The 15,622-nt window shown below is 39.6% G+C and overlaps 1 protein-coding gene across 2 annotated transcripts; it reads right to left on the bottom strand.

The window, feature by feature from the left end:
• Positions 1 to 4,187: 4,187 nt before the first annotated feature.
• Positions 4,188 to 7,868, bottom strand: si:ch211-288g17.3 (serine/arginine repetitive matrix protein 1). Of its 2 annotated transcripts, none has more exons than XM_010900899.5 (2): positions 7,452 to 7,868; positions 4,188 to 6,799 (listed from the first exon to the last, which is right to left on the bottom strand). In XM_010900899.5, exon 2 carries the CDS (start codon positions 6,718 to 6,720, stop codon positions 5,758 to 5,760), a length of 963 nt encoding a protein of 320 aa, XP_010899201.2. In that variant the 5' UTR covers positions 6,721 to 6,799; positions 7,452 to 7,868; the 3' UTR covers positions 4,188 to 5,757. The 2 variants fall into 2 exon arrangements, with proteins under 2 accessions (XP_010899201.2, XP_010899202.2); XM_010900900.5 differs by lacking the exon at positions 7,452 to 7,868 and adding an exon at positions 7,061 to 7,444.
• Between the last annotated feature and the right edge of the window lie 7,754 nt (positions 7,869 to 15,622).

Below are 15,622 nucleotides of genomic sequence, written 5' to 3'. Positions count from 1 at the left end.
TTCACATCATGTGGATGGCCAGGTGCATGTGCGTTGCTTACCTGGAGAACACATGACCCCAGGATGCACTATGGGAAGGAGGCAAGCCGGTTCAGGAATGGTTTGAGGAACACAACAACGAGTACAAGGTGTTGACTTGGCCTCCAAATTCCCAAAATCTCAATCCAATCGAGCATCTGTGGGATGTGCTGGACAAACAAAAGTATGATCCATGGAAGGCACACCTCGCAACTTACAGGATTTAAAGGATCTGCTGCTAATGTCTTGGTGCCAGATACCACAGCACACCTTCAGAGGTCTAGTGGAGTCCATGCCTTGACGGGTCAGGGCTGTTTGGGTGGCAAAAGAGGGACCTACACAATATTAGGCAGGTGGTCATAATGTTATAGCTGATCACTGTCCAGCAGGAAGAAGGTAGAGTGACTCTTGACTCTCTGCTATGGACCAACTCATTGGCAGCATAACTGAAGACCTCAGTGTCTGTCTTTTGTGATGGTGAGACTGATGACAATCTCCCAGACCCTGAAGGAATACCAGACAAACCAACTGATGACAAGTCAAGCTTTATTTTCACAACCATATTCAGACATGAACTTGCTTTACAAAAATATATCAAATATACATGACAAAATAAATGGAAAGCAAAATCTACTAATAAGCCAAGCTCAACAAAAAAATCTGCACACTCATTGAAATTATGCTCCCTGCGATCCTCCAGCAATGCAATATTTGCCCTTTTGGACAAGACACATTGCCTCAGTGTGTCCCTTTTATATTATTTAACTGTCAACTGAAACACATGGGAAAATCTTATCAGTAGAAATATGAATAGCCTACAGGAATGCAACATCGTAGGCTAATAGGCTACAGATGTAGCAAGCTCAAAACCATACCGCCTGTAGTTGATCCTATTTGAACTAATAGGTTGTAAAACATAGCCCTTTCAGTGGGCATATCCATTCAGTTTGAAAACTAGACGAACAAGTGCCCTATGTGCATGTGTGTAAGCAACACATTCAACATTGCATATTTTGCCATACACTACAATATTAAGATTTATTAAATATCTCACTTTTACTTTTAGTTTGTCTTTTTGAATGAGCTACAGCATGTCATACATGTTGGCTTACAATTTGTAATTTAACAAATTTACAATACATTTCAGGAATTACTTTCATTAAAATTATCACTGAATGAAAATAAATGGAACATAAAATAGGTACGCTTATTCACCACAAATCGATTTAAAACAGCCAATAGTCCTAATCAACAAAAGTATAGGGCTATTGCTATGCAGCACTAAATAAAAAATGCATTTCACTAAAATGTAACAATCATTTTAACACAAGGACTTTCCAAGAGTCACTGATCTTCTATAAAACTTTTGAAATGCTATATTTTTTCTTGGCCATATTCCTTAGGCTACTATTTCTTTTAACAGATCTTGCATTTGCAAGACAGCCTCGGCTGTACCGCCACGACCCGGTATAGTCCTCACTCGAAACCATACGGAACGTTGCTTAACTGCAGAGCCCCGCAACACCATTCTGGCGTGCCATTGCAGATTCTTGTTATATAGCAAAAATAACAGCTAGTACCACAAGACTTGAAGTGGGCTTGACCAATTCCCTTTGATTTTATGTCTGTATTGATATGTTTCTTGAATGTGAAGTTGAAATGTTATGATTAGCCTAGTGGCAAATGATCATTCCCATATGGGAAATAAATACATTTTTGCAATGCAAAATGTATGTCAAATATATGACGAACATGTCGACATTTAACTTAATTTGATGCCTTTCAGGTATCAAAATGTATTTCAGCTTTTATTCCGAAATGTATTTGAAAATGTATAAATACATTTCAGTTTTGTCTAAATGTATTTTACAGTCATAAATGCTCTCATTACAATATGTATTTTGTGTAGAAAATACATTACAAAATGTATTTTGAAGCCCATATTAAAATGCTTTGAAATTTAAAAGATTAAATGTAATTACAGACATATTGATTATAATACATTTAGGTGTTGAAACACATTTTATAGATATACATTACCAAAATACTTTACATCTTATGGTCACAAATATCTCCATCAACTGCAAGATGCTATCCTATCAATATGGCCAACATTTCTAAAGAATGCTTTCAGCACCTTGTTGAATCAATGCCACGTAGAATTAAGGCAGTTCTGAAGGCGAAAGGGGGTCAAACACAGTATTAGTATGCTGTAACTGCAACCCTCCCACAGCGACATGTCGGTGTCCCCATCAAGGACTTTTCCGCTCAGACCTCCCCAATGATGCCAGCGGTTTGCTAGTCACTGGGGAAAATATCTATCACACTTTGTCCACCTCCTGTAGTTTGTCCACTGGTTAGGAGGGCAGCCAATCGCTACCTCATGTCCACCTTGACTGATCTCTGACCACTTTATTTTATTAACAACAGCCACGTCTTGCAATGCTGAATATTTATGACTTCTTTTTCGAGCTACTTGATACGTCTTGAAAAATGACACGTTTTTAGATTTTATATCAAGTAATATTATTTGAAGTTCATTATGGGGAATGTATTTTTTTCTGACTGGTCTCCATCTTGTTTCGTGTATTGACTGAAATTACATAGTCAATAGGGCTCTTTTGGATACCTTATATGGGTAATTGTAGGCGTTCTTTGGGCGGAGACCGTGAGGTCGTTCACATATGTAGAAGTATAGTATGGGTCTGATTTATCAACGGAAGCATGCATATGTGTTGCGTATGCCAGTTTGATAAATACAAATATTTATTTGCACACACAAATCATAGGATTTCCACATACGCCAGAATTTAGTTAGAAATGTAAGCAAGGTTGATACATGGAGGCCCCTGATCACTATCAAAGTCCCGCCAAAACTATTTTCTAATTGTCCCTCCTTTGTTTTTTTTTTATTTGATACCTTATTATTTACCCACCAGATTCTAATTAGCTACTTGATTTAACCAGTGCTCTTTGGGATTCACCTATTTTTGCACATGCACTAATTCCCTAACATTAAAATGTTTATAAGAATGACAACAATGCAATGAAGTGACGATGTGCAACCCATGAAAACATATATTTAATAGCAAAACTACAGTCAATTATGTAATACAAATACAATACATCCCACAGAGCACAGAACATTCCCTAAAGGTTCTAATTTCATATAACATTCTGGGAACCTACATTTGTCAACTAGGATAATTTAAAATACTCTGTGCATCCCTTCACAATCTACAACCGTATGGTTGTTTTGTAAATATATTTATTACCTATTTTTATTTCTAACCTGTGCCTGAGTTACCGGAAGTACTTTGCAATTCATAGGTAGCAGAATTCATTTAGCTTCCTAAGCCATCAATGTCAAGCATAGGTGGAGCTGAGATAGCTTATTTGCCCATAATGCAGGGTATTCTGATATTTTTGTTTGTTTATATTATAGCTAACTTATTTTTGTGTGTAGTTCCATGCTTTTTCAATATATAGTATTTTTTCCAATCATCTGTGTTGCTTGCTATTACCAGATTGAAGGAAACGGTTAGTTTAAAGCTTTTTTTTTTTAATGGTTTAATATAGCTAGTAATGCCCCCCATCAAAGACCTATCTGTAAATATCACATACATTATCCAATATTTCCCAAACATAGTCCACACACTGACATAGCATTTGGTGGTCTAGAGCAAATTCCTACTAGGATAGACTTTAGATGAGGTAATTGAATGTACCCACAATTGAGGCCAACATTTTCACACTTGCACTATTTAAAAATAATTTCCTATCATCTTAACATTAAGTAGAAAATTAGCAATCTTTAGTTTTTTTCCCATTATCATAGATTTTTACAATTGCATGACTGTGAAAATAATTCCTAGGTCCCTGAAGAAAACTGTCTATGTTTAAGGATTATTTTGTTTATGACTTCCTTGGGTAGTTCTTTGGTCTTCACCATCTTGACAGTGGTACAGGGAGTGGAGTCTATTTTCTCTTTCTCAAATCCTGCTGAGTGGCAATGTATGGAACCACTGACCAAAATGACAGCAACAGAATGCCTCTAACACTGAAATCTGGAGTGAACAATACTGCAAGAGAAGATTTCCATTTGAGTAATCAGGCTTCTTTCCTCTATACAATCTTCAGTGTATCCTATAAAATAAAGACAAAATAAGTAACATTTTATTTTTTATTGAGATTAAAAAACATCAACAAATAAAACAAAGTTTGATATTTCACAACTACACTAAATGTTCTAAATAATTGCTCTAAACAAAAATAAAATTCACATTAGCCTCAAATTAATGTTGGGTTGGTTTCACAGACCTGGTTCTCAGATACACAGTATGCATTTATCTGTATAACTAGTTCTATCACTAAAAGTCAAACAATGGAAAAAAATCCAAGTAATCATAAAAACAAACCAATTTGAAATCATGAAACTTTGGTTACAGGAACTTGGATTCATACAATACAAGAAAATTATAGATTTTCCTGTGTATTAAAAACAACCATTTTGGTATAACATGAATGACCAAGTTTGTATGAACGAATATCATGACCAGGCACAGAAATAATGACAAGGTAAATATACATGCAAGCTTAAAAAACATTTACACACAACTTTACAAGTAGTCTGCGAAACCAAGCCACCCACTCCGATAAAAGCCAAATGACAAAAAAAAATGTTCATGTGAAAATTGCAGATCGCAATATAACTGCTGGGGGAAATCTTAGGGATGATGGATTAGAAGTTTAGTTTTTGCTCCAGAAGGTGAAATATTCAATGAACTTAGTAAAAGTACAACTATATTAACTGTCTAAAGTGGCGCACTGTTCCCTTTAGAGCGTAGTACTTTATTACACTTTATTGGAAAAGGTGTGACAGTTGGGCACTGGTCAATATTAGTACACTACAATAAGAATAGGCCATATTTGGGACAAATGAAACTGAGTGACTAACACTGAGACAGTGGAATAAAATGGGTGGGATGGGGAATGGAAATTTAGGCAAATAAATGTACAAGACATTAGCAATAAAAATTTATAAAAAATAATAATTAATACTGATTGAATGGATTGAATCAATTTTAGCTACTTTGCTTAACCTATATCAAATGTAATCAGGCAGCTGATTTATACCTTCTGGATCTTTCCCACATCATAATATTTTGGGAAGAGAACAAAAAACAAAATCTAGAGAAAAGCTCAATGCCAGTATTATCAACTAGACTATATATGAGCATGGAATTAGAAGCATTATCAATGTCAGTAGAGGAGAAAAAGTAAAACAGGATAAGTCTGCACAGACAAATACGAGATTAACAACTGTCCACTGAATTCTCATAATTTGAGCTATGGATAAGGAATGTACAAAAGGGTAAAAAAAAATCCACATGGTTTTCACAAAGGCATTAAACCATCACAAATAATAGCAAGAGCAAATAGACACGTATGTTAGTTGAGAAACAAAAAAGGGTAATAGCTTAGTGCCATCCCAGTAATAAAATTTTAAAAACATGTCAGTTCATCCTACAAGATGCTTCTGATATTTTGTGTTCCCTGACAACAAGGTATGTTGTCTCATTTAGATTGCTCTACCTAGGTTACCTTTACTTTACAACCTTTTTGCTAGAGCCAGGCTTCCTGCCCCGCCTCTTAGGAGCAACCGCCACCTTCTTTTTGCGAATACCACCATGCACTTTCACTTCCCCTTCATCTTCCACTGGAGAAGAGTCTTCATCCTCATTTTTTCTCTGCATCTTCAACTTTCTCCTCCTCTGAATCATGAGTTGTATAATCTACTTTCACAGTCTTTCTCCTGCCTCTTTGCCTCTGGGCTTGGGAAGCTGCTTCATCTAACACATTTGCTTTACCATTAGAACAGCGGTAAAGCCTTACTATTGGAGAAACATTGCACCCCCGTTTGGCTGGGGGTATGCTGTTAGATCTATCCTTCTCTTCTGCACCCTTGGCTTGGACTGCACCTAAGGGTCGTCCCCTCTTTCGTGCGGAAGCCTCTTTAGTGGGGGGCTTAGAAACTTTAGGGGTTGGAGGTGGGTTCTTTCGTATGAGGTCACCTTTGTCTGTTATTGCCTTGCGTGGACGGCCTCTTCCCCGTGGCTCAGTAGAGGTGGGTTTGGCTGGTGCATCCACACGAGGATGGATGCGTGGCCTTCCTAATGGTTTCCATTCTCTAGATCCCTTATGTTGGCTTTTAGGTTTCTTTCCCTCCTCATCGGGTGACAGCGGGGTCTTTCGCGGCCTACCTCTTTTCTTCGGTTGTTGAACTTTTTTGGGCCGACCACGCTTCAAGGGCGCAGTTGTCTTTTCAGAAACATCATCAGGCTCAACCACATCAGGATCAACAACTTTGCGTGGCCTCCCCCGTGGCCTCTTGTCTAGTACCTTAAGTATCTTCGGTTTCTTGGAGCCTGATCCTTTAGGCCTACCCCTTCCCTTCTTAGATGGTATGGGGCTGCCATTAGACAAGGCTTCACCTGACTCTTCACTACCAGCAGCATCTATCTGTCCTTCCGACATTGTGGCCCCATCCTCTGACACTGTTGCTTCTTCTTCTGACATTGTTGCAACTTCTTCCGACATTGTTGCCCCTTCTTCCGATACTGTTGCCCCTTCTTCTGATACTGTTGCCCCTTCTTCCGACACTGTTGCCCCTTCTTCTGACATTGTAGGCTCTTCTTTCATCTGTTTTCTCTAAACCTGGCTCCTTCCTTATATCCAACTCACCTTCTATGAGTACTTGCAAACTACTGAGGGCTTCCAACTATAAAACACACATATTGAGAAGGTTACAATAGAAGCAAATGTTCTTTGTGCATCCCTTTATAAAACTGGCCACGAGAATGGATATCAGCCAACATTTTATTTTAACATGCAATCCTTAAGTACTGACTTCGTGTTTACTATGTGAAATTGTGTGCATAGGAAACGGTAGACCGTACAAAGAAAATCGGGTACAGTATTATTAGTAAAAATTCTAATTTGTTTGGTTAGTATTAGCTAGTAACGTTAGCCAACTACATACCTGCTTTTCGAAGCAACATCACATTCATTTTCTAGGAGGTAGCTAGTTTGCTAGCTAACGGAATTTAAAAAGCCACTAGCGAACCAGCTTATTGGCTACCTATCTAAGCAGCATGACCATCTAACTAGTCATCCTGATAACACTAGCTAACTAGCTAGCTGGCGAAATACATTAGGGGTATTCATTCCCACAAAACAAAACGTTTTAATTGTAAAACGTTTCGTTGAACGAGTTTCTATTGGACAAATTCAGCTAGGCCCCTCCCCACTTCGTCCTGTTTGGCGAAACGTTTTGCAACTAAACCTAGGATAGCTACGCTAGTGTTAACGTGCTAGCTAACGTTAGCTACGTTGGTGAATGAAAATTCCACGCATCGCAGCATACACCTCACCTTAGTAAAATCCTCTCTTAGGTGGTACTGTCTAGGAATTGATCAGATATTGTTTAATCTCATCAAAGTCGACAGCTGGTTAATCGGTCTTTGTTGTTTTTAGCTAGCTAGCTAGTAGCTAGCAATTTGAATTTAAACCGGACGTTGTGGCTTTGGGGCTCTTCTACCGGAGACAGTACAGAAAACGAGATATCCGACTTAGAGACACGCCCTCCTTTTATTAATCGGAGGGGGCAAGCTTGCCCCCGCATCGTGGTGTCCCCTTCAGCGAGACAACTCAGTAGCAATTTTTTTCTGTTTGGAATGGGGACGCTATTCAGACCCGAATTTGCTACCACGGCTCCGCCCTGCCTCGAAGGGAGAGCACACTAGAGACAGGGCACACTTCCAGGGGCGATAACAATAAATAGACCCGTATGAACCCAAACACAAAAACATATATTGGGGGGGAGGTTGTTTGAATGTTGGGTGTCTCTTTTCTGTACTGTCTCTGCATCCGTTTCTGCTCGGTCTTTGTGTGAGCTGCAGTGGAGTGAACCCTATTACTGCCTTTAACAGGTTGGAGTGTGAAGAGCACATTTCTTGTTTTCCCAGGGTTATGGGAAAACAAAAATCCCACCACCATCTCACAGGCCTTCAAGTGTAAGAATTAAAAGATAGTTGACATGCCTGATGAAATAAAGGTATGAGTAAATGAATTATAAAATGTTTTGAAGGTTGTGCACTACTAGTAGTAGTCTAAAATACTCTGTCCTCTCTCATTACATCTTGTTTCCCAGACATTTGAAATTTTCCTTTAATTTCTTTGCATGCGGGATCAAATGCTAGGCTTGATCATCTCAGTATGGTTTGGTGTTTTTAATAGAAGTCTCAATACTAATTTAATGTCCCCAGCATTAATGACAATATTGCAATTCTATGGGGACTACGATTCTATGGGAATAACTTGTTAAGGTAAATTTGTTATGCATGGTCATTCATTAGCATTGTGTAATTAGTGACATGTAGATAAAGTAAACATAACATCAGGATATGATCAAACATTTTACAACAACATTTTCAAAAATGAATTTGCAAAATGGAAATAAAAACATAATGCAAAGATGTGCAAATCATTTAAACCCTATATTCAATAGAATATAGTACAAAGATAGCATATCAAATGTTGAAACTTTTGCCACTGGCCATTTTAAAAGCTTATTAGCCAGTAATATTTCACTAGACACCATTAAGCATTGTATTTCTTATTAAATTTACATCCACCCCATAGCATCTATGAACTGTATGGCTTTTGCCACTGGCCGTTTGAACAGGTTATTTGCCATTCGTGAATGACATTGATACAATAACTATCTATATAGGTGACGATAACTTACTTTTTCGTCAAGTAAAAACATGAGAGAATCGTGTAGCCAGTGAATTGTTTGTTTATCCTGAACAAATGCTAATATCCACTAGAACTGTTTATTTTTAGGCTTCCCATAACGTAGCTACTGAAGGTTGTGGCCAGCGAAGTTTTTGTCTATCCTGAACAAATCCTCTTTTGCCACTGGCCATTTTAACAGCTAATTAGCCATTTGTGAATGACATTGATACAGTATATCAATATAGATGACGATAACTGACTTTTTCGTCAAGTGAAAAGATGAGAGAATCGTTTAGCCAGTGAAGTATTTGTCTATCCTGCACAAATCCTAATATCCACCAGAACTGTTTTATGTTAGGCTTCCTATAACATAGCTACTAACGGTTGTACCCAGCAGTTTTGGTCTGTCCTGAACAAACCCTAAGGCATAATGTGTCATGACAGTGATGGGAGTCGAAACAGGATCTGTTGATCCGTAGTCTGGGTCTCTAACCACTACACTATTTACCAAGGGATACTCAGTCACTCACTCACTCAGTCAGTAAGAGACATTCGCTCTTCTAGGCTGGCTCCGCTTACGCAGTCTGGCAAAAATAACCTGGTGGAACACCTCACAGCTAATTAGGTTAACTGGCAACAGGCCAGTAACATGACTGGGTATAAAAAGTTGCGTCCCAGGGAGGATGACTGTTTCAGAAGTCATTTGGGAAGGGGTTCACCACTCTATGAAAGACTGCGCGGGCAAATAGTGCAACAATTTAAGAATAATGTTTCTCAAGGTAAAATTGCTAAGAGTTTGGGGATCTCATTATCTACAGTACACAATATAATTAAAAGATGCAGAGAATCCAGAGAAATCTATGTACGCAAGGGACAAGGCCCCTCCATCCATCATCTTCCGCTTATCCGGGGCCGGGTCGCGGGGGCAGCACCGAGGCCAGCCGGGAGACATAGTCCCTCCAGCATGTCCTAGGTCTTCCCCGGGGTCTCCTCCCGGTGAGACGGGACCGGAAAACCTTCCCGGGAAGGCGTTCCGGAGGCATCCGAAACAGATGCCCAAGCCACCTCAGCTGACCCCTCTCGATGTGGAGGAGCACCGGCTCTACTCTGAGTTCCTCCCGGGTGACCGAGCTTCTCACCCTATCTCTAAGGGATCGCCCAGCCACCCTGCGGTGAAAGCTCATTTCGGCCGCCTGTATCCGGGATCTTGTCCTTTCGGTCATGACCCAAAGCTCATGACCATAGGTTAGAGTAGGAACGTAGATTGACCGGTAAATCGAGAGCTTCGCCTTGCGGCTCAGCTCTTTCTTCACCATGACAGACCGATACATCGACCGCATTACAGCAGAAGCTGCACCGATCCGTCTGTCAATCTCCCCTTCCATCCTTCCCTCACTCGTGAACAAGACCCCTAGATACTTAAACTCCTCCACTTGAGGCAGGCACTCTCCACCAACCTGAAGTGGGCAAGCCACCCTTTTCCGACTAAGGACCATGGCCTTGGATTTGGAGGTACTGATTCTCATCCCCACCGCTTCACACTTGGCTGCAAACCGTCCCAGTGCATGCTGAAGGTCCTGGTTTGAAGGGGCCAACACGACAACATCATCCGCAAAGAGCAGACACGAAATCGTGTGGTCCCCAAACCTGACACCCTCTGGCCCCTGGCTGCGCCTAGAAATTCTGTCCATAAAATTTACGAACAGAACCGGCGACAAAGGGCAGCCCTGCCGGAGTCCAACATGTACTGGGAACAAGTCTGACTTACTGCCGGCAATGCGGACCAAGCTCCTGCTTCGGTCGTACAGGGACCTGACAGCCCTTAGCAAAGGATCCAGGACCCCATATTCCCGAAGCACTCTCCACAGGATGCCGCGAGGGACACAGTCGAATGCCTTCTCCAAATCCACAAAACACATGTGGATTGGTTGGGCAAACTCCCATGAACCCTCCAACACCCCGTAGAGGGTATAGAGCTGGTCCAGTGTTCCACGGCCCGGACGAAAACCACACTGTTCCTCCTAAATCCAAGGTTCTACTATCGGCCGTATTCTCCTCTCCAGAACCCTGGCATAGACTTTCCCGGGGAGGCTGAGAAGTGTGATCCCCCTATAGTTGGAACACACCCTCCGGTCCCCCTTCTTAAAAAGAGACAAGGCCGTAAACCAATATTGGTTGGCTGTGATCTTCGGGCCCTCAGGTGGCACTCCATTGAAAACAGACACAATTCTGTAGGGGAAATCAATGCATGGGCTCAAGAACACTTTCAAGAACACTTGTTGGCGTAAGATTTTGCTTACACTCCTCTCATCGCATGATTCATGAAACTGTGCGTACCTTTAAAATCCAGGTGTACGCAATACCTTCCCTTGATAAATGCCGCGGCTGAAAACGATCGTCATTAGAATAACACGCCCCTATATATTCAAGTCTCCAATTCCCCCACGCCCTCATTTTGCGCCATGGACACACGGAAGACGGCAAAAAAGAGAAACTTCTCTGACGTGGAGATTGAGACGATCACCAGGGAGGTAGAAAGAAATAAAATTGTTTCATTTGGCAGTTTAAAAAGCGGAATAAAAGATGATGATGTGATGTGGAGTACCATTCATTCACATTAATAACTGCATAACAATTTGTAATATTCGTCTTATTATTTCATGATATTTATCAATGACGTTTATTGTTATTTAGAAGAAGAATGTCGTTATTATTATTATTTCTATTATTGTCTAAAAGAAGAAGAATGTCATTTTTATTATTTTGTCAGTCTGAATTATATTTTGATAATTCAAAGCCTTTTATTACTGAACCCAGTCCATGCGCAACTGCCGGGCCTAACCCTGAAACGTCATGTAAAGCGCACAGGCTCGCATCTGAAGGAATACATATAAGTCAAATGCTTTGGTAAAGTCACACAAATGAAACCTTGAAGTCCATGTTGCACAAAAATAAACACTGAAGTTTGTAATTATGTTGTTGTTTTTTTTACAGTAGGTCATAATATATCACATCTTTTAGTTTGTCAGTGCGTTAGGATTTTCTTTTCTGCGCTGTTAAGGTTTCATTTCTCTCCGCCATGTCCATGTGCAATATTTTGTTGTCATCCATCCACCAAAGATCACTCCAAATATAACTATTAATACTGTTTTATTTTCAGTTTACATCTCTGTACTGGCATAACATCAGTGCACGAGGGAACTGCAGCAGGGGCTGAGTATATGGCTACACATTTTTTACTTGAGGTCAAAATAAAAGTCCCTTCTCTTCACACATGCGCACAATTAACTCTTGCACAATTTTGGGTATACAACAGTCAGTATCATAATTAAACAACATAATATAATATAAATGATGAGAACATATAACTCAACATGCGCATTTCCGCACTAACTCAAAACGTGCGTACACCACCTCCTGAGCTGGCGTAGGATTTGAGAGTGCCGTACGCCAACGTCCATATTGATAAATCTCAAAGTCACCATGGTTTTGGGTGTACGCCAGGTGTACGCTGGAAATTTGGTGTACGCACTTTTGATAAATGAGGGCCAGTGTGAGCTCCTGAACCATACTGTTGTGGTCTCTGTGTGCAGTTAACCTTGGAGTTGCTGGGAACAATCAGCAAACAGAGTTAGCCATCCTATCCTCATGTCCAAGATTTGTAGTGGGAATTCTAATGAGTAGAGAGACTGTGTACACTTAAAACAATTAAAGATTTATTATAGATTTGCAAATCTGGAGCTGTTAACAACACTTTTAGCAGAATCACTTCAAGAGCACTAAGTCCAAGGTTGAGCTCAGACCTATACACTGCGTGGACAATTATTAAGCAAGTGAGTATTCTGATTGTATTATTATTTCTATGCACATTTTCCAACTCCAAACCATATTAACCTGAACGCTCATTGGATTGAATCATTTTCAGGTGATATGTATTTGTGTAATGAGGGAGGGTGTGGCAACAGTGAATAACACCTTATATCAAGGTGGGCAAATTATTAGGCAGCTTCATGACCTCAGGTATAATGGGCCAAAAAAGAGATTTAACTGACACTGAAAATTGTAAAATGCCTTTTAGACAGGGTGCAAAAAATGCATGGAGAAGAAAAGACGCAAATTAAATGCAAAAGACTTGAGAATAATTAAACGTGAAGCTACCAGGAACCCATTATCCTCCAGTGCCAGCATATTCCAGAACTGCAACCTACCTGGAGTGTCCAGAAGTACAAGGTGTCAAGTGTTGAGACATGGCCAAGGACAAGAAGGCTGTAAAAATACCACTGAATAAGATTCAAATGTTGAAGCGTATAGATTGGGCAAATAAATACCTGAAGACAGATTTTTCAAAGGTTTTATAGACAGATGAAATGAGAGTGACTCTTGATGGACCAGATGGATGGGCCTGTGGTCATCACTAATGGACACAGGGCACCACTTCGAGTCAGGCGCCAGCAAGGTGGAGGAGGGATACTTGTATGAGGTGCTATCATTAAGGATGAGGTAGTTGGACCTTTTCGGGTTGAAGATGGACTGAAACTCAACTCCCATACCTACTGCTAGTTTCAGGAAGATACTTTCTTCAAGCAGTGGTACAGGAAGAAGTCCTCAGCATTCAAGAAGGCCATGTTCTTTATGCAGGACAATGCTCCATCACATGCATCCAAATACTCCACTGCTTGGCCAATTAGCAAGGGCCTCAAAGATGCCAGAATAATGACCCAGTCCCCTTCATTACCTGACTTAAATCCTATTGAGAACTTGTGGACCCTTCTCAAACGTGAGATTTACAGTCAGGGAAGACAATACATCTCTTTGAACAGCATTTGGTAGACTGTGGTTGCTGCTTCAGCAAAAGTTGGTCGTGAACAGATCAAGAAACTGACAGACTGCATGGATGGAAGGCTCATGGCAGTTATTGAAAAGAAGGGTGGCTATATCGGTCACTGAATATTTTTGAAAGGCCAGAAATGTTATTTAATTTTCATTTTGTGTTACTTATTTGTTGCACTTACAATTTTTCTTTTGAATAAACAAGTGAGTTGGAGAAATTATTTTAGTAATTTAGTTGCCTAATAATTCTGCACACTAATTTTTGCCTAATAATTGTGCACACGTATCTATTCCCCTGAAAAAGATAAATGTTTTTCCCCCTTTGTTTAACATTCAGGTTTGAGGTTCAATTATATTTTGGATTGACTGAGAGCATTGTGTTTGTTAAACAATACAATACATTTTGAGGAATACGATTTGCCTTATAATTGTGCACGCAGTGTATACACTCACAGCCCATTGTGACCCCCTCCTATACATGGTTAGACTACATGTCTCGGAAGCTGTTCTGCCTATAAAAGAAAAACAACATGTCTGCAGCCCTTGAGAAGTTAGCTATATTTATCTGCTGTAGGCACATCCCGTTCAGCAAGGAAACCTTATTCACATACTTGATTATGCACTGAATTTCCATATAACATAGTAGTAAGCAACATGAGTTCAATGTAACAAGAAATAAATACCGCAGCCACCTCCAAAAGTATTTGGACAGTGACACTGTTTTTTAGATCATCTCAATGAGTTCAGCATGTTTTATATAGTACAGTGGATATAGTCACCACCTTCTTTCAAAATATATTTCCTTTTGTTGCCTTTCAGCCTAAAATGAAAACAAAATGTTGATTTTCTATACCCACTGTAGTCATAATCTCCACATACCAAAAGTATTTGGACAGTTAGCTTTGCAGCTGTTTTTTTCATCAGGAATGGTTTGTCTACGTTAAGTTTTTATTCTTCCTTTGTATTTGGAATCTCTTTCTTGGGTTCACCAAATGCAAGTCAAGTTGGCATAAAGATAAGTCAGAATAAATAGATCAGAGTCATAGGCAAAACATTTGGCATGCCAAATTCAAATGTTTTGGGACAATAACAAGTGGAAAGAAAGCACTGATAGCAGGAGAAAAGTGTGGAGAAAAATGGAACTCATATACCACCTAATTTGTGAAACATGGTAGAGGAGGAGTTATGTTGGGCTTGTATGGCTACCACTGGATCTTGCTAACTTGTTTTCATTCATTATGTAACTACAATGGCAGCAGCATGTGGGATTCTAAACGGTATAGAAATATCTTGTCTACTCAAACACAACCAAATACCTCTAAACTCATTTGACAGTGGGTCATTATGCCGTAGCACATTATACCCAAACACATAGTCATAGCAACAAATATGCTTTTGAGGGACAATATGTAGAAAGTTCTAGACAGCTCAGTTCAATCACGGCATCTGTCTAACTGACAGTTAATTTCACATGATAAAAAAAAAGACTTTTGGCAAAGAGGTTTAGAACCAACTAGGATCTGAAGATGGTTGCAGTACAGGCCTGGCAGGTGATCACCAGAAAAGATATCCAGTGTCTTGTGATATCTTTGAGTTGCAGATTTCAGGCAATCAGTTACATGCAAATAGTGCAACAAACTAAACATGACTACTTAATTGTAGGTATTGTTAATCTGTAAAATATTTTTGGACAGTATTGTACTGCAGGAAGTAATGTTTTTTGTACATTTATTTAGTTAATTCATGTGTTACATGAAACAGCAAGACATTTGGAAAAGGGTTATGAGATATTTTTATCAAAGATTAAGAACATGTTAACTATTACTGTGGTTTTCTGAAAATAATTACTGTTAGATCGTCAATCTACTTGCACTGTTTAATCAAACAAGATTTATTGCTTATGCCTGCAAGTCTATACTAGGGAGCTCACATGGTTTTCCTCATTCTCGATAAAGTCACGGTTGAGGAAACACTA

Source organism: Esox lucius, chromosome 10 (genome assembly GCF_011004845.1).
Source record: "Esox lucius isolate fEsoLuc1 chromosome 10, fEsoLuc1.pri, whole genome shotgun sequence".
NCBI classification, from domain to species: domain Eukaryota; kingdom Metazoa; phylum Chordata; class Actinopteri; order Esociformes; family Esocidae; genus Esox; species Esox lucius.
The sequence above is the reverse complement of the archived record's forward strand: the minus strand, read 5'-3'. Positions and strand labels throughout refer to the sequence as shown.